The following is a 23763-nucleotide window of genomic DNA, read 5'->3' as shown; positions in this document are numbered from 1 at the left end:
AGTCAATAATGTTAAATTTGCATATGTTGATAAATTAAAGATTTTGGGAATCTTTTTTGAAAAAAACTACAGATGGAATGAACAAATTCGAAGACTCAAGAAAGAACTTATATCTAGATCAAATTTAATAAAATATCTATCCGGAAAGAGCTATGCACACATCAATACACTGACATATCTGGTAAAGACACTAATACTTAGCAAAATCAACTATGGTCTCTTTCTTTTTTGCAATAGCCCCAAAAAAACTTTGCAACATATAAAAACAATATACCACGATAGCATTAGATCCAGTATATATGCCTACCGAACAACACCAGTTAAAATAATATATATAGAATCTGGACTACCTTCACTAGAAGATTTTATTATCACATCGAAAAACAAACTTCTACCAAAAATTATGTCAATGAATTCTTCAATCATTGACGACGATGTTAACAAAGTTCTAACCGCCAAACGGGTACCAAAGGTACAATCAGTTGTTTACGATTGTGTTCACAACAATATTGTTAATTTTCAAGACAAACTATTTACATATAGACCAAAAAATCCTATTTGGCTACTACCAGATAAATGCACAGAGCTGTCTATGAGCAAACTCACAAAAACCAACACACCAAATGATATCTACAAGCAGCAGCACCTTTCTTTTTTATCTCAACATAATGATTGGCTTTTGTTATACACAGATGCATCAAAAAATAACTGGACTACAGCATACGCAGTAGTTGATAATTACAAAAATATTCTGTGCCTAAAATACTTAAGATGTGCCTCATCAATATTCACAGCGGAAGCCGCCGGCATACTATTCGCCGTAGAATACGCAATCTCTATTAAACGGAAAACTGTAATTTTTTCAGACAGTCTCTCTGCAATAAAATCCATAAACAATCTATCGAATACCAGCTGGACTTCAATAAGTAAAATAAGAGATCTGCTAATAACAAACAAAAACAAAATAAAACTTTGCTGGATACCGGGCCATGTTGGCATTTCTGGCAATGAACATGCTGATAAAGCTGCAAAATTTGCTTGTACAGCCCCAATAATAGCAGACTCGTTAATAGAAAAAAACGATCTAAAAAATCACATTATTATAGAGCTGAATGAACTTAAACTGAGGAACCAACATAATTTCCATCATAGACATTACAGCGCCACTAATCCAGAGTACATCATACCATGCTACCCCACTAACATAGACAAGAAAAAAATCCGTATTTTTTCCAGACTTCGTATGGGGCACTGTATTACTACGCATCAACACCTAATTAATAAAGATAAAGACAATAACTGCCCTAACTGCGGAGATACAGCGAGTATTGAACATATATTAGAATCCTGTCGGAAACTAGTAAACTTACAAATGAATACACTAAATAATGCAGGCATGTCATTGCTAAAAACTACTAATAAGGAAAACATTAACAAAATATTCAATTTCATTTCGCAATCCAAAGTGATCATATAAAATAATTACAATTAATTTTATGTTAGTTAGCTGATGGCCTCTGTAGCCAATGCTACTATTGTAATATTATTCTTATATTATACTATAAGTCTAATTTTGTAAATAAATAAATAAATAAATAAATAAAATGTTTAGAAAAATTTCTATACAAATAAAAATTTGGCAAAATTTTTTATAGAAAAAAAAATTTACAAAATTGTTTATAGAAATGAAATTTTTGAAAATTTTTTTAAAGAAATATATATATATATTTTTTTTTTTTAATTTTCTATAGAATTAAAATTTTGACAAAATTTTCTACAGAAATAAAATTTTGACAAAAGGTTCTATAAAAACAAGTAAGTAAAGTAGAAAGTCGGGCTGGGCCGACTATATCATACCCTAAACCACCCCTACTGAATTAGAAAACATAACATATTTGGGAGATAAACAGCATTTCCTTATTTAATATCATTAAGTGATACATGTTTATGGGAGTTTTATGACAATTTGAACAGAAATGTGCGATATTAGAAGCTATAGTTGATTTTGAATTTTATAGTTGATTCGAACAGAGAGTATGCCACTAATATTGACTCCATTATTAGAAAAGAGGAAATCGCTCAATTAGTTTGGGTAATAAATCCAAATTTCCAAAAACCTCCCTGTACCATATTTCATCAAAATCGGTTAATAATTGCGACCGGAATCCAGCGAACAACAAATACATGAACAGACGGGCGGACATCACGCTATATCGACTCAGGAGGTGATTCGGAGTCGATCGGTATATATATATTATGGGGTCTAAAATCGATATTTCTGGTAGGCACATTTTTTGACAGATCAAAATTATTATACCCTGACCACTATGTGGTTTAGGTTATAATAAAACTCTGACAAAATTTTCTATAGAAATAAAATTTTGACAAATATTTCTATGGACAATTTTTTTAAGTGAAATTTTATTTTTTGTTTTGATTTTAGCTTAAAACCATGCGTTGACTATACTACAGGAGTAGATTAAACAACAGAGGAAAAGTATGTTTGTCATATTTATTTGGGCAAAGCCCTGTGGACTGTAAGATGGTTGGATGGACAGCCGTTTCCGACCTACCACATTCCTCATCAGCATCGCCTATTTGCAGCAAAACTATTATTTAACCAATTATCAAAATAACTTCGGGTAATTCACTAACTCCAAAAGCAGTTACACTTGAAGCTTCTAAAAAAATGTTTTTAATAGTCGGCTTTTGCCTAAATAAATTTTTGTACAAGCATCCCTCGTATCCTTTGACAAAGTCAAATTATCGATGGTCTGTACAAAAATTTATTTAGGCAAAAGACGACTATCACAAACCTTTATTCTGGCTAATTTCGTTTACTCTCACTTCTATCTCACTTCCACGAAGTTTTTTAGTTTTTAACATCCTTATCTGAAACACAAACAATGTAGAAGGAATTATCGATTTTATATATTTTTTTTTTTAAGTTTACCTTTCACCTGGACGGAGCGAACCCAACCGCGAATCATACAGTTTGTAAGCCAACATACAATTCACTGGCCTATATGGCTGTTATTGTCATCAATAGACAATTATCGCTATAGCCTTCAATTCACAAGCAACGCAAACAGTCAAACAGTTATATTTATGTAGCCTAGTTTTGGGCGCCCACGAGTCGATGTAAAGAAACTTTATTTTACAGAAACATGCATTTAGGTAAATTTTTACTAAGAAACTTCAAAATGTGTCTTATTAAAGGTTAATGTGAGAAAAGAACAGTGTTTGTTATAAACGAAAGGGGCTGTGTTTTTGGAACAAAAAAAATTTTAATGCAAAAATAAAAATTTTGTAGCACAAACAAAAATTTTGCTGATAAAGGTTTGAATTTTTCGAAGAAATTCAAAAATCTCTATCAAACCAACGACGTTTTCGATACACGTTTGTTTATTGTGTTTGCGTGTGGTTAAACGTAAAACACTGTGTTGTCTTTAATATCTAGAGATATTCCTATGGGATATTTGATATAGAGTCCGTCTTCTATAGTGTTAGAATATAGTGGATTTCTGTCCAATAGATGATTTAGGTTCATCTTGCTATTAGGTGGTTTTGTTTCAATAGTTTATTGGATACATGCTTGTATAGTTCAAGTGGACACTAGAAAGGGTTATTCACATGTTATACATGAATAAAATCATCTCACTAACACAACAATCCAAATTAAATATTTCTCACTAATAGTATTTCTTGAGAAAAGGAAACATTAGTGAAGTAGATTTTTCATAAAATTTTATAAATTTATTTGTATTTTGAATATACAGCACTAATAAGAATATAAAAGAAAACTTGATATTCTCAAGTAGTTAATGACATACTTTAATTGTGGTCACCTCTACGCCTATACATATCCCAGATCGTTTTTCTAAAATTTTATTTCTCAGGAGAGACTTTTTTTCTTTGGGTGCATATAGGGATGCCAGACGTGCTCTTTTAAAGAGCACATGTGCTCTTTTTTACAAAATGTGCTCTTAAAACAAGATGAGCTAAAAGAGCACGCAAAAATGCTCTATTTTTAGTTAAGTACTCTTTTTGTGCTCTTTTTATGCATCACAACAAATATTACACCAACGCGATTCAATAAATGGTAAAAGTAAACTGAACATACGTAAATGTCACACTACGAGATTTTCCAACGCCGTTATTTTCTAATTAAATAGTGTTTTACAGCCTGTTTCTGTATGTCGATCGAGCTATATCGATCGACTGAACTTTATATATCAGAGTCGAAGAAGAGCACGTCGATGTTGCTTCTGTTCTAAATGTAAACAAACTTTTTTCAATAACTTTTTTCACAAAAACACTAAAAAAAATGACTTACAAAGTATTGTAAGAAAATTAGCTTGAGTTGAAAGTGGGTTATTTTATGTTTATGTTATGAACCTTTTTCTTATGTTTAAATGAATTATATTTCAATAAATTGGAATTATACTACGTTCGCAGTAGACACGAAATCTCGCTATTTAGAACATAAATCTCTTTACAAATCTCAAATGTTCACACTGGCAAAATAACGAGATTTCGTAGATTTGAGAATTCAACAGCTGTTTGTAAATATATCAATACAAACACAGTATGTGCACCCGCACACACACATTCATCCTCGTTTAGGAGGATTTCGGGTCTAGTGCGAACGTAGTATTAAATGTTTTTATTTTATTTGAAAAAGTGTGCTCATTTTTTCGTATGTGCTCTTTTTATAAGCTAAATGTGCTCTTTTTGCCTCTTCAAAATCTGGCATCCCTAGGTGCAGATGAGTTTTAAAAACCCGCCTCAATGCTCTTAGATTCCCAACAATAACTCAAGACTAGTGTTTATGTGTATGTATGTGTGCGAGTATTTGTTGTTATTGCTTATTTATGGCCTTGTAGTTTTTCGACTATGCCTCGGGTTTAAGGAATAATTCAAGTTTTGTTTTGCTTGAGGTATTGTAGCTGTTGTTGTTTCTGATATATTGACTGACTAAATAAAGGAAAAGGATTTCCACAAAAAAAACAAAAACATTATTTGCTGTTGTTGTCGATAGTTTAGCCTTAGTTGTAGTAGTAGTAGATGTAGTAGACGATGATGTCTTATTGTTGTTGTTGTTGTTACTGTTATTGTTATCTTTTTATGTTGTTGAGAGGTCAGTTGTGGTGTTACAAAGATTACCGTCAAGTTGTTTTCTCTTGCTTTATATTCTCTCCTTTTATTTGGGTTTTAAAATAGTTCTCGACAGCATACAAAATACGAGGGTAGATCTACAAGGTTAAGAAAATCTAATTGCAAGTAAACTAGTAGGTTAGGTTAGGAATAGCGGTTACCTGGTGTTTCAGGCTCACTTAGACTATTTAGTCGATTGTAATACCAGAGTGCTAACTAACAATTTTTAAACTCAAAAAACAGTGACCCTACCACGAAGGAAAATTTTGAATAATTTTTCCCGACAAGTTCAAGAAACAAAACTTTCGTATTTATATGGAAACAATTGGATTGAAAATTTTAATAATGTCTTTAGTGTCATACGATTTTCAAAATGGGCTCATTTTTGATAAAATGTACAAATTTTAAGAAATTCTGAACTATTTTGTGGGAGACACGAATTTAGTAAAGCTTTATGTTTTATTTGTGTATAATTTTTCCCCTTTTTAAGTATTTTAGCTAACGCACGAAATTTTTAAGTATTAAAATATTAAAGTAAAAAAAAAAAAAAACTTTCTAAAAAATAATAATAATAATTCTATGAAGTACAATATGGTTAAATACATTTAAGTGACTATAGGCGCTGTAAAAGAATTTGTTTTTCTCCGATGAGAAGCAATTCTAAACTGAGCAGCTCATGAACAAACATAATGAACTCAAATGGACCAAAAACAAGTATATACAGCAGTAAGTTCGGCCGGGCCGAATCTTAAATACCCACCACCATGAACCAAATATTAGGGTTTCCTTTGAAATTTCTGGAGGGCTTGAGGACTTGAGGACACTACCCGAAGATAAATTTAAAGATTACACCTATGAGGACTATATCAGGTTCTGGATTTATAAGAACCATTTTTGTTTGATTTTTAGAGGAATCATTAACATCTCTTGTAAGTGTGCAAGAAAATTATAAAATAACGTCTTGATTTGAAATCTTAAATCTGTAGAAGTAAAATCTGGAAATTTTACATTGAGTTTCAAGCAATTTTCATGATCAGTGCGCCTTCTACACCCTCAAGAAGTGAAGTCGGTCTATATGGAGGCATTACCAAATGGACCGATAAAAACTTAATCCGATACACGTTTTTGTGAGCCTAAAATACCAGAATATTTACAATTTCAGGCATATCAGATAAAAACTACGGTTTCTAGAAACCCAAGGAGTTAAATCGGGAGATCGTTCTTATGGGGGCTATACTAAAATATGGACCGATACTCACCATTTTCGGCACACCTCTTTGTGACCCGAAAATACCTCTAGATTTCCAATTTCAGGCAAATAGAATAAAAACTTCGGATTCTAGAAGCCCAAGAAGTAAAATTGGGAAATTGGTCTATATGGGGGCTATACCAAAATATGGACCGATACTCACCATTTTCGGCACACCTCTTTATGGTCCTAAAATACCTCTAGATTTCCAATTTCAGGTAAATTGAATAAATACTGCGGTTTCTATAAGCCCAAGAAGTAAAATCGGGAGATCGGTCTATATGGGGGCTATACCAAAATATGGACCGATACTCACAATTTTTGGCACACGTATTTGTGGTCCTACAATACCTCTAGATTTCCAATTTCAGGTAAATTGAATAAAAACTGCGGTTTCTATAAGCCCAAGAAGTAAAATCGGGAGATCGGTCTATATGGGGGCTATACCAAAATATGGACCGATACTCACAATTTTTGGCACACATATTTGTGGTCCTACAATACCTCTAGATTTCCAATTTCAGATAAATTGAATAAAAACTGTGGTTTCTATAAGCCCAAGAAGTAAAATCGGGAGAGCGGTCTAAATGGGGGCTATACCAAAATATGGACCGATACTTACAATTTTTGGCACACGTATTTGTGGTCCTACAATACCTCTAGATTTCCAATTTCAGGTAAATTGAATAAAAACTGCGGTTTCTATAAGCCCAAGAAGTAAAATCGGGAGATCGGTCTATATGGGGGCTATACCAAAATATGGACCGATACTCACAATTTTTGGCACACGTATTTGTGGTCCTACAATACCTCTAGATTTCCAATTTCAAGTAAATTGAATAAAAACTGCGGTTTCTATAAGCCCAAGAAGTAAAATCGGGAGATCGGTCTATATGGGGGCTATACCAAAACGTGGACCGATACTCACCATTTTTGGCACACGTATTTGTGGTCCTACAATACCTCTAGATTTCCAATTTCAAGTAAATTGAATAAAAACTGCGGTTTCTATAAGCCCAAGAAGTAAAATCGGGAGATCGGTCTATATGGGGGCTATACCAAAACGTGAACCGATACTCACCATTTTTGGCACACCTCTTTATGGTCATAAAATACCTCCAGATTTCAAATTTCAGTCAAATTGGATAAAAACTACGATTTCTATAAGCCCAAGACCCCATATCGGGAGGTCGGTTTATATGGGGACTATATCAAAACCTGGACCGATATAGCCCATCTTCGAACTGGACCTGCCTGCAGACAAAAGACGAGCTTGTGCAAAATTTCAGCACGATTGCTTCATTATTGAAGACTGTAGCGTGATTACAACAGACAGACAGACAGACAGACAGACAGACGGACAGACGGACATCGTTATATTGTCTTAGAATTTCTCCCTGATCAAGAATATATATACTTTATATAGTCGGAAATCGATATTTCGATGTGTTACAAACGGAATGACAAACTTATTATACCCCCGTCACCATTCTATGGTGGTGGGTATAAAAATATTAAGAATTCCCAGTAAATTGGATAAAGATTGGGAACTTAACCCTTTCGACCCTATGGGCAACTTTTTGTGTTTTGAGACTCGCTGTGAGCGTTGTTTCTGTTTTTGTTCATAAAACTGTAACGGTATCGAAAGCTACAAGTGTTTTCTTCAAGTCGAATGAAAAATCAGCTAATTTGGTTGTCAATTAGCAAAAAAAAAATTCATTAATACGCACGTGCCTCAATAGAAAAATATTTGGGAATTTAAAAAGAGGTTTTTATACATGTGACTTTTTTCAAAAATTTCAACTAAATATTTGAAACTTTTTATTAAATCTGTTGTAGAACATGTCGAATAAAATATTTCTGGAAGTCAAATCTTAGAATTGCAAAAACACAACAGATGAGAAATGTTTAAAATTGAAAAGTTGCCTGTGGGCAACTTTGGGCAATTGTGGTAGTAAAATTACATATTTTTGAAAATAAGACCTAGAGAAAAAAGGTTTGAAAAACAATGATTTTGAACAAATTTTGAACTTCGATTGGGATGTGACGAGAAATGCGGCGATGATGTGGAAAACCTATCTGCAGTGCAGGGGGAATTTGGAAGGAATCTAAAAAGGGAGGAAGCCATAGATATCGACTTTCTTGGCAACATACTAGTGGATTTGCACGAATATTGGCGCTTTATAATACTTTGGTTTATTCACACTGCCAGTTAAATTGACATGGATCAAAAAAAAAAAAAAAAAACATTTCGTGAGTCACGCTTGATTCACGCCAAGCCGTGAATGAAATCCCGCGAATGTGCGTGAACGGGACTAAACAAAAATGTGTGGCGCATGAGCGTGAGTAAAAATCAAATTGTGTTAATGATTGTGAGTGAGTAAAATTTCTCCGAAATCACGGTCCCGATAAAAATTCACTTTTACGATCCAACTCACGCTCATGATCCAACTCACGCTTAAGATAAAATTCACGTTCACGATAAAATTCATGTTAACGATAAAATTCACTCACACTCACGGTAAAACAGAGACACAACAAGTCACAATCACGAACAAATTCACGTTCACGATTAAATTCAAGCTCACCGATTTCATCACGGTTAAGATTTCAATAGGGTGAGTCACGAGAAATTTCGTGAATTACGAGAATTTTATTGAGCCACGAAAATTGTCGTGTTCCGAAAATATTCGTAAATCACGAGGTTTGTCGTGAAGTACGAAAATGGTCATGAATCGTGCGAAAGCGTGAGTCATAAACGTTGTTCATGTGTAAGCGTGCGCGAGTATAACTTTTCATTTCGTGAATTGACGTGAGCGTAAATTCCTACCCACATGGCGTGCGTGAGTACAAATATTTCTTCGTGAATGTGTTTGAGCGTGAGTGAAATTCCACTCACGCGCGCACCTAAGTATATATTTACTGTAAAATAACAAAAAACTTAAAAAAATCCAATAAAACGTAACACGTCTATCTTTACAAAACAAACTATTTTGTAGTCACAATTGCCTAAAGTTGCCCACAGGCAACATTCTCTACAGCCTAAACGAATGGGCGTGGCGACCCGAAATTTTGGCCAGACGCTTCTTAAATGATTTCAACATGATTAAAAGTAAAAAAAATTTAGCGATACCTATACAAATTCGGGGTCGAAAGGGTTAAATATCTGTAGAGTTTACATTTCAGACAAATCGGATAAAAATTAGGATGTCTAGACGGTCAAGAAGTCTGATCGGTCAATCGGGCACAAACCATGGACACCAAGATTGGCTTAAATAGACGGCTTTCTTCCTATCGCACAATCCAAAATCTCTGGATTTCAATAACGGTTGCCACTCGTGCAAAAAATAATCTACCATAATTTGAAGAAACTTTTATAAACAATCTACCAAATTAAAAAATTCTTATTTTGAAGTTTCGGATCAAAATCTTGTCAAAATAAAATATTGAATTTAGAAAATTTTATTTCTATTGAAAATTTAGTCAAAATTTCATTTATATAAAAAAATTTTGACAGATTTTATAGAAATTTTTGTCAACATTTTATTTCTATAGTATTTTTTTAATATTTCTATAGAAAATTTTGTCAATATTTGATTTCCATAGTATTTTTTTTTTAATATTTCTATAGAAAATTTTGTCAATATTTTACTGCTATTGAAATTTTTTTCAAAAATTATTTCTATAGAAAATTTTGTCAACATTTTATTTTTATAGTATTTTTTTAATTTATTTCTATAGAAAATTTTGTGAATATTTTATTTCTATAGAAAATTTTGTCAATATTTTATTTCTAAAAAATGTTTGTCAAAATTTATTTCTACACAAAATTTTGTGAAAATTTAATTTTTATACCCTGCTCCACACTGTGGAACAGGGTATTATAAGTTAGTGCATATGTTTGCAACACCCAGAAGGAGACGAGATAGACACATGGTGTCTTTGGCAAAAATGCTCAGGGTGGGCTCCTGAGTCGATATAGCGATGTCCGTATGTCCGTCTGTCCGTGAACACATTTTTGTAATCAAAGTCTAGGTCGCAGTTTTAGTCCAATCGACTTCAAATTTGGCAAAAGTATGTGTTTTGGCTCAGAATAGATCCCTATTGATTTTGAAAGAAATCGGTTCAGATTTAGATATAGCTCCCATATATATATTTCGCCCGATATGGACTTATATGGCCCCAGAAGCCAGAGTTTTACCCTAATTTGCTTAAAATTTTGTACATTAAGAACAATTAGTACTATAGTCAAGTGCGCAAAATTTTATCGAAATCGGTTCAGATTTAGATATAGCTCCCATATATATCTTTCGCCCAATATGGACTAATAAGGTCCCAGCTCCAATATATAGCTTTCGGCCGATTTACACTTATATGACCACAGAGGCCGATTTTTAACTCAGATTTGGTTGAAATTTTGCACAGGGAGTAGAATTAGCATTGTAGCTATGCGTGCCAAATTTGGTTGAAATCGGTTCAGATTTAGATATAGCTCCCATATATAGCTTTCGCCCGATTTACACTCATATGACCACAGAGGCCTATTTTTAACTCTGATTTAGTTGAAATTTTGCACAGGGAGTAGAATTAGCATTGTTGCTATGCGTGCCAAATTTGGTTGAAATCGGTTCAGATTTAGATATAGCTCCCATATATATGTTTTTTTTTAATTTCGACAAAAATGGTAAAAATACCAACATTTTCCTTGTAAAATCGCCGCTGCTTACTCGAAAAGTTGTAAAAATGACTCTAATTTTCCTAAACTTCTAATACATATATATCGAGCGATAAATCATAAATAAACTTTTTCGAAGTTTTCTTAAAATTGCTTCAGATTTAAACATTTCCCATATTTTTTTACTAACATTGTGTTCCACCCTAGTGCATTAGCCGACTTAAATTTTGAGTCTATAGATTTTGTAGAAGTCTATCAAATTCTTCCAGATCGAGTAGTATTTAAATGTATGTATTTGGGACAAACCTTTATATATAGCCCCCCAACACATTTGACGGATGTGATATGGTATCGAAAATTTAGATCTACAAAGTGGCGACTTTAGACTTTCCTTACTTGTTTTTTTAGAAAATTTTGTCAAAATTTTGGACAAAATTTTATTTCTATAGAAAGTTTTTAAAAATGTTATTCCTATAGGAAGTGTTATCAAATTTTTATAAATTTTTGTCAAGATTGTATTTTTGTAGAAAAGTTTATCAAAATTTTATTTTCTTAGCAAATTTTATCAAAATTTTATTTCTTTAGAAAATTTTGTCAAAATTTTAATTCTATAGAAAATTTTGTCAAAATTTTAATTCTATAGAAAATTTTTTCAAAATTTTAATTCTATGAAAATATTGTCAACATTTCATTCATATAGGAAATGTTGTCAACAGTTTATTTCTATAGCAAATTTTTGTCAACATTTTATTTTTATAGAAATTTTTGTCAAAGTTTTATTTCTATAGAAATTTTTGTCAAAATGTTAATTCTTTAGAAAATTTTATTTCTTTCGAAAATTTGGATAAAATTTTATTTCTATAGAAAGTTTTTCAAAATTTTATTCCTATTGAAAATGTTATCAAAATTTTATTTCTGTTGAAAATGTTGTCAAAATTTTGTTTCTATAGTAAATTTTTGTCAAAATTGTATTTTTATAGAAAATTTTGTCAAAATTTAATTTTTTTTAGCAAATTTTGTCAAAATTTTATTTCTATAGTAAATTTTTTTCAAAATTTTAATTCTATGAAAAATATTGTCAACATTTCATTCCTATAGGAAATTTTGTCAAAATTTTATTTCTATAGAAAAGGTGGCCAAAAGTTTTTGTCCAACGAAAATGTTGTCAAAAATTCATTTCTATAGAAAATTGTGCTAAAATGTTTTTTCCATATAAAATTTTGTTTAAATTTTATTTCTAAAGAACATTTTGTCAAAATTTTATTTCTTATAAAATTTTGTCAACATTTCAGTTCTAAAGATTTTTTTTTCTATAAAAGCTTTTGTCAAAATTGTATTTCTATTCAAAATGTTGTCAAAATTTTATTTCCTTAGAAAATTTTTTTCAAAATGTCATTTCTAAAGAACGTTTTGTCAAAATTTTATTTCTTCAGAAAATTTTGTCAAAACTTCATTTCTACAGAAAATTCTACAAAAATTTTATTTCTATAGAAAATTTTGTGAAACTTTCATTTCTATAGAAAATTTTGTCAAAATTATATTACTACAGAAAATTTTGCCATAATTGTATTTCTATAGAAAATTTTATCAAAATTTCATTTCTATAGAAAATGTTGTTAATTTTGATTTTGCAGAATTTTTTGTTAAAAGTTTTATTTCTGTTGAAAATTTCGACAAAATTGTATTTCTATAGTAAATTTTTGTCAAAATTTTATTTTTTTAGCAAATTTTGTCAAAATTTTATTTCTATAGAAAATTTTGTCAAAAGTTTATTTCTATAGAGACTTTTGACAAAATTTTATCTCTATAGAAAATTTTGTCAAAATTTTATTTCTATAGAAAAATTTTTAAAAATTTAATTTCTATAGAAAATTTTTTCAAAATTTTAATTCTATAAAAACTTTTGTCAAAATTGTATTTCTATTCAAAATTTTGTCACAATTTAATTTCCTTAGAAAATTATTTTCAAAATTTCATTTCTAAAGAGCATTTTGTCAAAATTTTATTTCTTCAGAAAATTTTCTCAAAACTTCATTTCTACAGAAAATTCTGCTAAAATTTTATTTCTATAGAAAATTTTGTCAAAATTTTATTTCATTAGAAAATATTGCCAACATTTTATTTCAGTAGAAAATATTGTCAACATATTATTTCTTTAGAAAAGTATGCCATTTTTATACCCTCCACCATAGGATGGGGGTATATTAACTTTGTCATTCCGTTTGTAACACATCGAAATATTGCTCTAAGACCCCATAAAGTATATATATTCTGGGTCGTGGTGAAATTCTGAGTCGATCTGAGCATGTCCGTCAGTCCGTCCGTCCGTCCGCCCGTCCGTCCGTCCGTCCGTCCGTCTGTTGAAATCACGCTAACTTCCGAACGAAACAAGCTATCGACTTGAAACTTGGCACAAGTAGTTGTTATTGATGTAGGTCAGATGGTATTGCAAATGGGCCATATCGGTCCACTTTTACGTATAGCCCCCATATAAACGGACCCCCAAATTTGGCTTGCGATTGCTCTAAGGGAAGCAAATTTCATCCGATCCGGCTGAAATTTGGTACATGGTGTTAGTATATGGTCTCTAACAACCATGCAAAAATTGGTCCATATCGGTCCACTTTTTCGTATAGCCCCCATATAAACGGACCCCCAAATTTGGCTTGCGATCGCTCTAAGAGAAGCAAATTTCATCCGATCCGGCTAAAATTTGGTACATGGTGTTAATATATGGTCTCTAACAACCATGCAAAAATTGGTCCATATCGGCCCATAATTACATATAGCCCCCATATAAACCGATCCCCCGATTTGGGTTGTGGAGCCTCTAAGAGAAGCAAATTTCATCCGATTCGGCTGAAATTTGGTACATGGTATTCGTATATGTTCTCTAATGGCCATGCAAAAATTGGTCCACATCGGTCCATAATTATATATAGCCCCCATATAAACCGATCCCCCGATTTGGCTTGCCGAGCCTCTAAGAAACGAAAATTTCATCCGATCCGGCTGAAATTTGGTACGTGGTGTTGGTATATGTTCTCTAATGACCATGCAAAAATTGGTTCACATCGGTCCATAATTATATATAGCCCCCATATAAACCGATCCCCCGATTTGGGTTGTGGAGGCTCTAAGAGAAGCAAATTTCATACGATCCGGTTGCAATTTGTTGCATGATTTGTTGCTTACTAATCACGCAAAATTAGAACAATATAATTCCATATTTATACATATAAAGCCCGCATATAAACAAACGCCTAGATATGAACCTTGAACCTTATTACTGGTTCATTATGTATTGTTAGTTACTACAATAATAGTGGTGAGACAGATGAGGCAACACTTAATTAACTTTATTTTTGTAGGTGGACAAAAATAAATTTTCAGAATGAGAAAGATCCCTTAACTTTAATAGCAAAATCCAACACAAAAATCACTTATCCCATCGGAAACTAGTCGATGAAGGAGAAAAGTAATTTCTGATTTTTATACCCTCCACCATAGGATGGGGGTATATTAACTTTGTCATTCCGTTTGTAACACATCGAAATATTGCTCTAAGACCCCATAAAGTATATATATTCTGGGTCGTGGTGAAATTCTGAGTCGATCTGAGCATGTCCGTCCGTCCGTCCGTCCGTCTGTTGAAATCACGCTAACTTCCGAACGAAACAAGCTATCGACTTGAAACTTGGCACAAGTAGTTGTTATTGATGTAGGTCAGATGGTATTGCAAATGGGCCATATCGGTCCACTTTTACGTATAGCCCCCATATAAACGGACCCCCAAATTTGGCTTGCGATTGCTCTAAGGGAAGCAAATTTCATCCAATCCGGCTGAAATTTGGTACATGGTGTTAGTATATGGTCTCTAACAACCATGCAAAAATTGGTCCATATCGGTCCACTTTTTCGTATAGCCCCCATATAAACGGACCCCCAAATTTGGCTTGCGATCGCTCTAAGAGAAGCAAATTTCATCCGATCCGGCTAAAATTTGGTACATGGTGTTAATATATGGTCTCTAACAACCATGCAAAAATTGGTCCATATCGGCCCATAATTACATATAGCCCCCATATAAACCGATCCCCCGATTTGGGTTGTGGAGCCTCTAAGAGAAGCAAATTTCATCCGATTCGGCTGAAATTTGGTACATGGTATTCGTATATGTTCTCTAATGGCCATGCAAAAATTGGTCCACATCGGTCCATAATTATATATAGCCCCCATATAAACCGATCCCCCGATTTGGCTTGCCGAGCCTCTAAGAAACGAAAATTTCATCCGATCCGGCTGAAATTTGGTACGTGGTGTTGGTATATGTTCTCTAATGACCATGCAAAAATTGGTTCACATCGGTCCATAATTATATATAGCCCCCATATAAACCGATCCCCCGATTTGGGTTGTGGAGGCTCTAAGAGAAGCAAATTTCATACGATCCGGTTGCAATTTGTTGCATGATTTGTTGCTTACTAATCACGCAAAATTAGAACAATATAATTCCATATTTATACATATAAAGCCCGCATATAAACAAACGCCTAGATATGAACCTTGAACCTTATTACTGGTTCATTATGTATTGTTAGTTACTACAATAATAGTGGTGAGACAGATGAGGCAACACTTAATTAACTTTATTTTTGTAGGTGGACAAAAATAAATTTTCAGAATGAGAAAGATCCCTTAACTTTAATAGCAAAATCCAACACAAAAATCACTTATCCCATCGGAAACTAGTCGATGAAGGAGAAAAGTAATTTCTGATTTTTTTATTTTTAGGTTGGTTACATTTCTTTTTACGCAAAATTCAATTTTTACAATTTTCTGCTATTCTTCGCATGGCCATAGCTCGAAAATTACTGTGATTATTTTGCAGTTCTTCGACTACAGGTCTTGACCCATTGAAAATCTTTCTAAACAATCAAGGGAAGAAATGTAGCCTATTAAATTATATACATCTTTCCCATTGTAATTATTGTTTGTTTACTTTTGCTAAATTAACTAAAAGGTAGAAAAAATATACACAAACAAATGAACAATTGGTCAAATTTTTGGTAGAGACACATGTAATTAATATTTATATACCCATAGCACTTCCCAACTCAATATACAATGAAATCTCCATACCTTTATTAGAGTATGACTTACTTGTTAATGCGCATCCTATCGCCATATAATGTATAATATTTTTATAACATCTTACTCTTCTATCAACCTACACGGTTCATTCTTTGGGTTTATAGGTAGCAAATACGCTTCCGGTTGTTATGCAACATGATTAAGTACATTTTCAAAAACATTTTTCATTACCTGAAAATGTGTCTACTTATTTATGCAAAATTCAACGATTATTCCAAATCTACCTGCAATAAAAGGTCAATGTATCTTTTCAAATATAAACACATTCATGATGAATAGGTAGGAAGTTCATATGTGACAAAAGGTAAAGGAGTACCATAATTGCCTTTTCAATGATTTGTACCTGTCATAAAAGTTCAATGTACCTTGTCAATAAAAAACACCCAATGACCAATAAGAGGTACAATTGATATATAACCGTAATCCTTAAAAAGTCAAAAACAGTTTACAATTACACTTTGCATTGATCGAACCACAAAGTCCATTCAAAAAGTATAAAAACATCAAAAGGAAGTCAGTTTGTAAAAAGTGCATGTGCTCAATAGTGTTTGTGAAAAAGTAAATGTGCGAAAAAGAATAGACCCATTTCAGTAATACCTTAGGAAATTGAACTCAGTGCAAGAAACTCGCGATATTCAAAACATTTGTAAACAATTATTTGACAATTATATACTATCAGTGAACACTTCAGAACTACACATCAGATTAAATAATTAATTAACTATTAATTAACAAAAAGTTAAAAAACAGTGCTGTAACAAAATCTAATATCAACAACAAAATTATTTATATACATTTATTTTCAAATTATTCGCTTTGGTAAAACCACTGGTGAGTTTTAAATTCCGTATTTGAATTTTATTATGCCTCGACTACGCAAACAATCATATTCACAACGTCAAGTTATGACAAGACTACGACTACGATCATATAGGGAACAAAACCGCGAAACCGATAGAACTCGTAATTCGGAACGACTTTCTTTATTACGACAAAGTGAGGAGTATAGGGAAGCTGAGCGCGAGCGTGACCGTATGTCCCATGTTATTCGTAGGCGAAACGTTAATAGGAGAAGGACAGAACAGGAAAGAAATATTGCCGAACATTCTCAAAGGCGTGAATTCCCTGAATACCGATTGCGCGAGCAGTCAAGGAATACCGCCGAACATTCCTTACGTCGGCTTGATGTAAACATTCGCCATATGGAGCAAATACAGAATACAATACAACACTCTGTTAGGAGAAATGATCCTGACTATAGAGCGGTTGAACAAGCAAGGAATACCCAGGAACATGCGGCACGACGACAAGACGAAGATTACCGGCAAAATGAACAGAACAGAAACACGGAACAACACTCTGCTCGCCGAGAGAATCCTGACTATAGAGCGGCTGAACAAGCAAGGAATACCCAGGAACATGCGGCACGACGACAAGACGAAAATTACCGACAAAATGAACAGAACAGAAACACGGAACAACACTCTGCTCGCCGAGAGGATCCTGACTATAGAGCGGCTGAACAAGCAAGGAATACCCAGGAACATGCGACACGACGACAAGACGAAGTTTACCGGCAAAGTGAACAGATCAGGAACACGGAGCAACACTCTGCTCGGCGAGAGGATCCTGACTATAGAGCTGCTGAACAAGCGAGGAATACCCAGGAACATGCGGCACGACGACAAGACGAAGTTTACCGACAAAGAGAACAGAACAGAAACACTGCACAACACTCTGCTCGGCGAGAGGACCCCCTCTACAGAATGAACGAGCAGTTTCGAAATACCGATGAACACGCCGTACGAAGACTAGACCCGATTTACCGACATACAGAACAGACGAGAAACACTTTAGAACACTCTACTCGGCGACAAAACTTTGAATACAGACTGAATGAGCAGGAGAGGAATACACATCAACGTCGACTGACTAGACAATCGGCGCGCCTTCTCAGACAGGGAATCACAAGAATGAGAAATTGTCGTGTTAGATTACATCGCCTTAATCCAATAAATAGGGAAGCTGAAAACAGTAGACAGACGGAGAGGAATAGAGAATTGCGCCGAAACATTTCACCAGAAATTCGGCATCAATATCTAGCTGCAGATGCCTTAAGACATAGTGAAAGAATGCTTTCGGAGTTTAGTTTAAACGTCAGAAAAGGTCCAACATCAATTTGTGTTTGTTGCGGTGGACTATGGTTTCCCAGTCAGGTAAAGCGTTTGAATAAAAACGTCATTCTTGCCACAGATCCCAACTTGATTCAAGTCTTTTTTCTCTGTGATACGATTCAGTCGGAAGATAATAACTACAAATTTTGTAATAATTGCCACAAAATTGTTACAAAAGACAAAAGAGTACCAAATAATTGCCTTTCAAATGGTTTGCATTTCCCTCCTATACCTAATGAATTAAAGGAGTTAACTACGTTAGAGGAAAGGTTTGTTGCTCCCAGAATCCCTTTTATGAGGATAATCTCATTAGGCTACAATCGCCAGTGCGGTGTACGAGGTGCAGTTGTTAATATTCCTATTACATTAAATTCTACTGTGAACGTACTTCCAAGAACTGCAGACCAGACAGAAGTAGTTCAAGTCCATTTAAAGCGCAAGCTTTCATACAATCATAGTTTCATTACAGAAACAATTAGACCAACAAAAATTTTCGATGCAGCTCGATATTTAATTAATACCGAACTATATCAAAAACATAATATAACAATATCTAGCGATTGGTTGAATAATATGGGCCATAGTGATAGAGTACCTTTTATTGCAAATATTGAAGATGAGGAACTGGTTGCGTCATTGATAAACAATTCTGAGGCAGACGAGCTAGATGAAGTGAACCCTCAAGAGACCCTTATTGAAAACAATCCAGTGGAAAATTTGCCACTACAACATATTTCAGTAGCTCCGGGTGAAGGCCAAAGGCCATTAGATTTACTTTTAGATGAGGACTCCGAAGAACTTTCATATCCAACTATATATTGTGGCGTTAAGCGATATCCTAATACCACCATTGCTAAAGTCATTAAGTCGGAAGCTTTGCGCTATGACAGACGATGTGCCCGTGTAGATAAAGTTCTTTATTCTTATAAAAAGTTAGAATTATCTAAAATTAAAAGCAGCATATCAACATGCTTAAGGAAAAAGTTGGGAGCCCGTCAGTACACTGCATCTGACGTCTTAAACGATCACTTTGTTCAAGATCTTATCCAGCATGATGAGGGTTATCATATCTTGAAGGGGCTTCGATCAGCTCCTGCTCATTGGGAAGCTGAAAAGAAAAAGGTTTTGGCAATGATACGACAATTTGGCCTTCCAACTTTTTTCATAACGTTGTCCGCCGCTGAATCTCAATGGCCAGAGCTTATTGTTGTTCTGGTGAAGATATTAGAAAACAAGGACATTACAGAGGAAGAAGCTTTGGGTTATAGTACACAGCGAAAATATGACCTCATACGATCTGATCCTATCACATGCTCCAGGTATTTTGATCAAAGGATCAGACATCTTTTCAAACATTTCAAAGCTAATGGCGGGGTATTCGAAAGTTACTATGTAACAAATTTCTACTGGAGGATCGAGTTTCAACATAGGGGCTCACCACACGTGCATGGGATTTATTGGCTTAATAATGCTCCTACACTTAACCTAAATGACGAAACATCATATCCACATGTCGTTGAATTCATAGACAAATTCATTTCAACTGATTCAACAATCATGTCGGTACAAGATGTTGTTGGGTATCAATTGCACCATCACACTCTTACTTGCCAAAGAGAGATTAGAGGACAGAGGTTTTGCCGTTTTCGTATACCACACCCACCAATGTCATCCACGGAAATTCTCTTACCATTTTCGGAGGATATTGAACCTGCTGAGTTGCTGAGACACAAAGATAACTATGAAAAGATTAATAATTTCCTCAATGCTAGATTGCCGGATGATGATTATGTGAGACTTGAAACTGTAGATGACTTTCTAGCTGACCCAAGAATTAACTTATCCAAGGAGGAATATATTTCCGCCCTTCGATCTTCTATTAAGAAACCTCAAGTCTTCTTAAAGCGAACATTGAAAGACCGAAACGTAAATGCATTTAATCCACAAATATTGGCTATGCAGAGGGCAAATATGGATATCCAATTCGTATTAGATGCATATGCTTGCGTAACATATATAGTTAACTATATAAATAAATCCAGCAGAGGTGTTTCAAGATTACTTCAGGAAGCAATGAATGAAATTCGCAATGGTAATTTTTCAGTCAAGCAAAGACTTCAGCACATAGGCAACAAATTTATTAGCGCATCTGAAGTATCTGCTCAGGAAGCGGCATACAATATATTGGGTTTGAGTCTATCTCAATGCAGTAATGCTGAAATTTTCATAAATACTTTTCCTCCAGAAAGGCGTGTTCGCGTAATTAAGTCTAGAGAAGAACTTCAAGGTCTACCTCAGGATTCAACAGATATTTTTAAATCAAATCTTCTAGATCACTACGCTCTTCGTCCACAACTTTTGAATAATGTATGCTTGGCAAGCTTTGCTGCAAACTATCTGTATTCAAAAACTTTGAGAGGTCGTGTAGAGGATGACAACTCCGAAAACGTTGTTTCACATTCCGGCCAAGTTGGAGCTCCCATGCCTTTAATGGGGACAAGAAATGGATATATTTACAAAAAATCAAATCCATGTATTATAAGGTTTCCAACATTCAAAGGGGAGTCCAATAGTGAGAACTATTTCAGATCCTTAGTGATGCTGTATTATCCATGGAGGAACGAAAGGACAGATATCCTGGAAAATGATAATGAGAGTACATGTAGAATACACAAGCATATTATAGAAGAGAACCGGTTGGAATTTGAACTACTGAAGCAGGGAGAACGTGACGAAATTTTGCAGCAAGTTCAAGATGGTGACAATAATTATAATATCTCCAACGACAATGCAGCTTCAGCTCAATTGCTTGATGATGAATTCAGAGCATTAGCGTTTCCAGAAATTGACGAAAATGTGAATGTTCTCAACATTGGCGAAAACGAACAACGTGAGACCAATGATTTGCAAGATGGTGTTCGTCTCATTAGACTTCCACCTTTAGTCAATGAAACCGACTTATTGGAATCTGTAAGGACCTTAAATCCAAAACAAAGGGCGTACTTACATCATATTTTGTACAATGTAGTCGAGAAAGTGACATTTTACGAGTATATTGGAGGTGGAGCAGGTGTTGGCAAAAGTCGCCTTATAAAAACTATATACCAGTCTATAACACATAGGTTTAACTCCATTCCAGGAGTAAACCCAGATTTGCCCAAAGTTTTACTTACTGCCCCAACGGGTAAAGCAGCATTTGGTATAGGAGGTTCGACGCTTCATGCAATGTTTTCTTTGCCAGTAAATCAATATTCAGGAGAACTGCGACCTCTTAGCAGTGATAACGTCAATACCCTCGTGGCAAAATTTTTGGATTTAAAGGTCATTATTATAGATGAAATTTCAATGGTTGGGGCCAGAATGCTAGGATTTTTAGATTCAAGATTAAAGCAAATTTTTAAGAATAACAATCCATTCGGTGGGATTTCCATTTTGGCATTTGGAGATTTCAAGCAACTGCCACCTGTTGGTGATAGATGGATCTTTTACAGTAATTCTGCGAACCCTTATGGAGCCATTGTTGGAGGAGAACTGTGGGACAGATTTACTTTCTACGAACTAACGGAAATAATGCGACAAAGAGAGGACTTGGCATTCGCTTTAGCTTTGAATCGAATGTCGACGGGAGAAATGACGGATGAGGACATATCTATATTCAAATCACGGATTGTGAATTCTACTACAGATATTCCATGTAATGCAATACACTTGTTTTGGTCTAATGAAGAAGCAAGTAATTACAATAATGCCAAACTGAACCAAATCCAAACTGAGGCATTTTCTTCAAAAGCTGTCGATATAGTTAAGTCAGATTCAATGTCGATTGAGCAAAAGATTCGAATTTTGCAGAATGTGGCTAAACTGAAGACATCGGAAACTCAAGGTCTTTGCCATGAACTTACTTTAAAAGTTTCTGCAAAGTATATGATGACCATAAATATAAATACAGCCGATGGTCTTGTTAACGGTGCTTCAGGCATATTAAAGTCAATAGATTTCGAACAAGGCTCACAAATACCAAAAACTCTTTGGGTTTTGTTTTCAGATGAAAATGTTGGAAGAGACGCACGCAGACAGAGGCCTCACAGTACCGAACTATTGTGGACTTCTATTGATAAATGCCAAAGAACGTTTCAATTCAAAAGAAATGAACAGATCTCTATCGACAGACGACAATTCCCGTTAGTGGTTGCTGAAGGAATAACTATCCACAAAAGCCAAGGCGCTACATATGAATCCGTTGCCGTGCATACTCGTAGCGGAATGAGCAGAGCGGCTTTATATGTCGCATGTAGCCGTGCTACTAATGCTTCCGGGCTATTCATCATTGGGTCGTTCAACCCACCTAATGGGTTTCTTGATTCTGACCCTGTCAAAATTGAGTTAAATAAGCTCAATTCGTCTAAATTGTTAAACCTACAGCATGATTTTAATAATTCCAATAGGTTCAAAATGAAATTATTTTATCACAATATTCAAAGTTTCAGAGCACATAGAGAAGATTTAATAACGGACCATACAATTACGGCATCAGATTTTCTTTGCCTGGTTGAAACGTGGACTTTCCCAGAAGAAGAAATAGATATAACCGGGTTTGCTGTCATCGACAGAATTGATTGTATCAATCCTGATCGAAATGAATTGCGAGTCCGAAACAAACGAGGTATCACAATACTTGCTAGAACAAGTATATGCCAAGATACCAGAATTGTACTCAAAAGTGACTATAGCAATGGAGGTCAAACTTTCCAATATGTTGTATTTGAGTATAATGACATGTTTGTCATTGTTTTATATAGGAATACAGCATACGCGGAAACTTTATTCAGATCTCAACTTGGAGAGCTAATGGAAAATGTGAAGTCTCGATGTCAGAATATACTTCTCATTGGAGACTTTAACATATGCAGACGAAGTATGGATAATTTGACGGAAAAGATGCTTTGCGAAAAAGGTTTCTCATCCCTTCTAAGCCAAAGATCCGAAACAACAAAACATGGGACGCAAATTGATTGGGCATTTTCTACACTGGAAACGAATGGAATAATAAGCAAAACTTACACTACAGTGTACAGCCATCATGATGGAATTACTGTGGCTATTTAGTTTCTAAGTTAATTAGATGTTATATTAAGTCATATCATAAGTATATACTATTATCAAATTAATTTTAGACCTATTACTAACTACTTTTAATTATTGTTTATATAAAGTTATTTTCGAATTGAAATAAATATATTTCAAAACTGAAAAAATTTCAGACTTTTTTATTTTATTGGTGTAAAATTCACGAAATTGTACGTAGGTGGTTTTGTCAGTACTTCGAATGTACATGAATTAATTGTTTTCGCTTC

General features: G+C 34.1%; 2 protein-coding genes across 2 annotated transcripts; both read left to right on the top strand.

Moving 5' to 3' along the window:
• The first annotated feature begins 409 nt into the window (after window positions 1–409).
• On the top strand, window positions 410–1477 carry LOC142242519 (uncharacterized). The gene has a single exon (XM_075314108.1). It carries the CDS (start codon window positions 410–412, stop codon window positions 1475–1477), a length of 1068 nt encoding a protein of 355 aa, XP_075170223.1.
• Window positions 1478–17098: 15621 nt separating this feature from the next.
• Window positions 17099–23515, top strand: LOC142242518 (uncharacterized). The gene has a single exon (XM_075314106.1). It carries the CDS (start codon window positions 17099–17101, stop codon window positions 23513–23515), a length of 6417 nt encoding a protein of 2138 aa, XP_075170221.1.
• The last annotated feature ends 248 nt before the right edge of the window (window positions 23516–23763 follow it).

This window comes from Haematobia irritans, unplaced genomic scaffold (assembly GCF_050003625.1).
Source record: "Haematobia irritans isolate KBUSLIRL unplaced genomic scaffold, ASM5000362v1 scaffold_30, whole genome shotgun sequence".
In the NCBI taxonomy this organism is placed as follows: domain Eukaryota; kingdom Metazoa; phylum Arthropoda; class Insecta; order Diptera; family Muscidae; genus Haematobia; species Haematobia irritans.
This window is presented reverse-complemented; position numbering and strand designations above follow the sequence as displayed.

Excerpts from the sequence above, each read along its gene's own strand:
- LOC142242519 (XM_075314108.1), top strand. The coding sequence starts at position 410 with ATGAATTCTTCAATCATTGACGACGATGTTAACAAAGTTCTAACCGCC.
- LOC142242518 (XM_075314106.1), top strand. The coding sequence starts at position 17,099 with ATGCCTCGACTACGCAAACAATCATATTCACAACGTCAAGTTATGACA.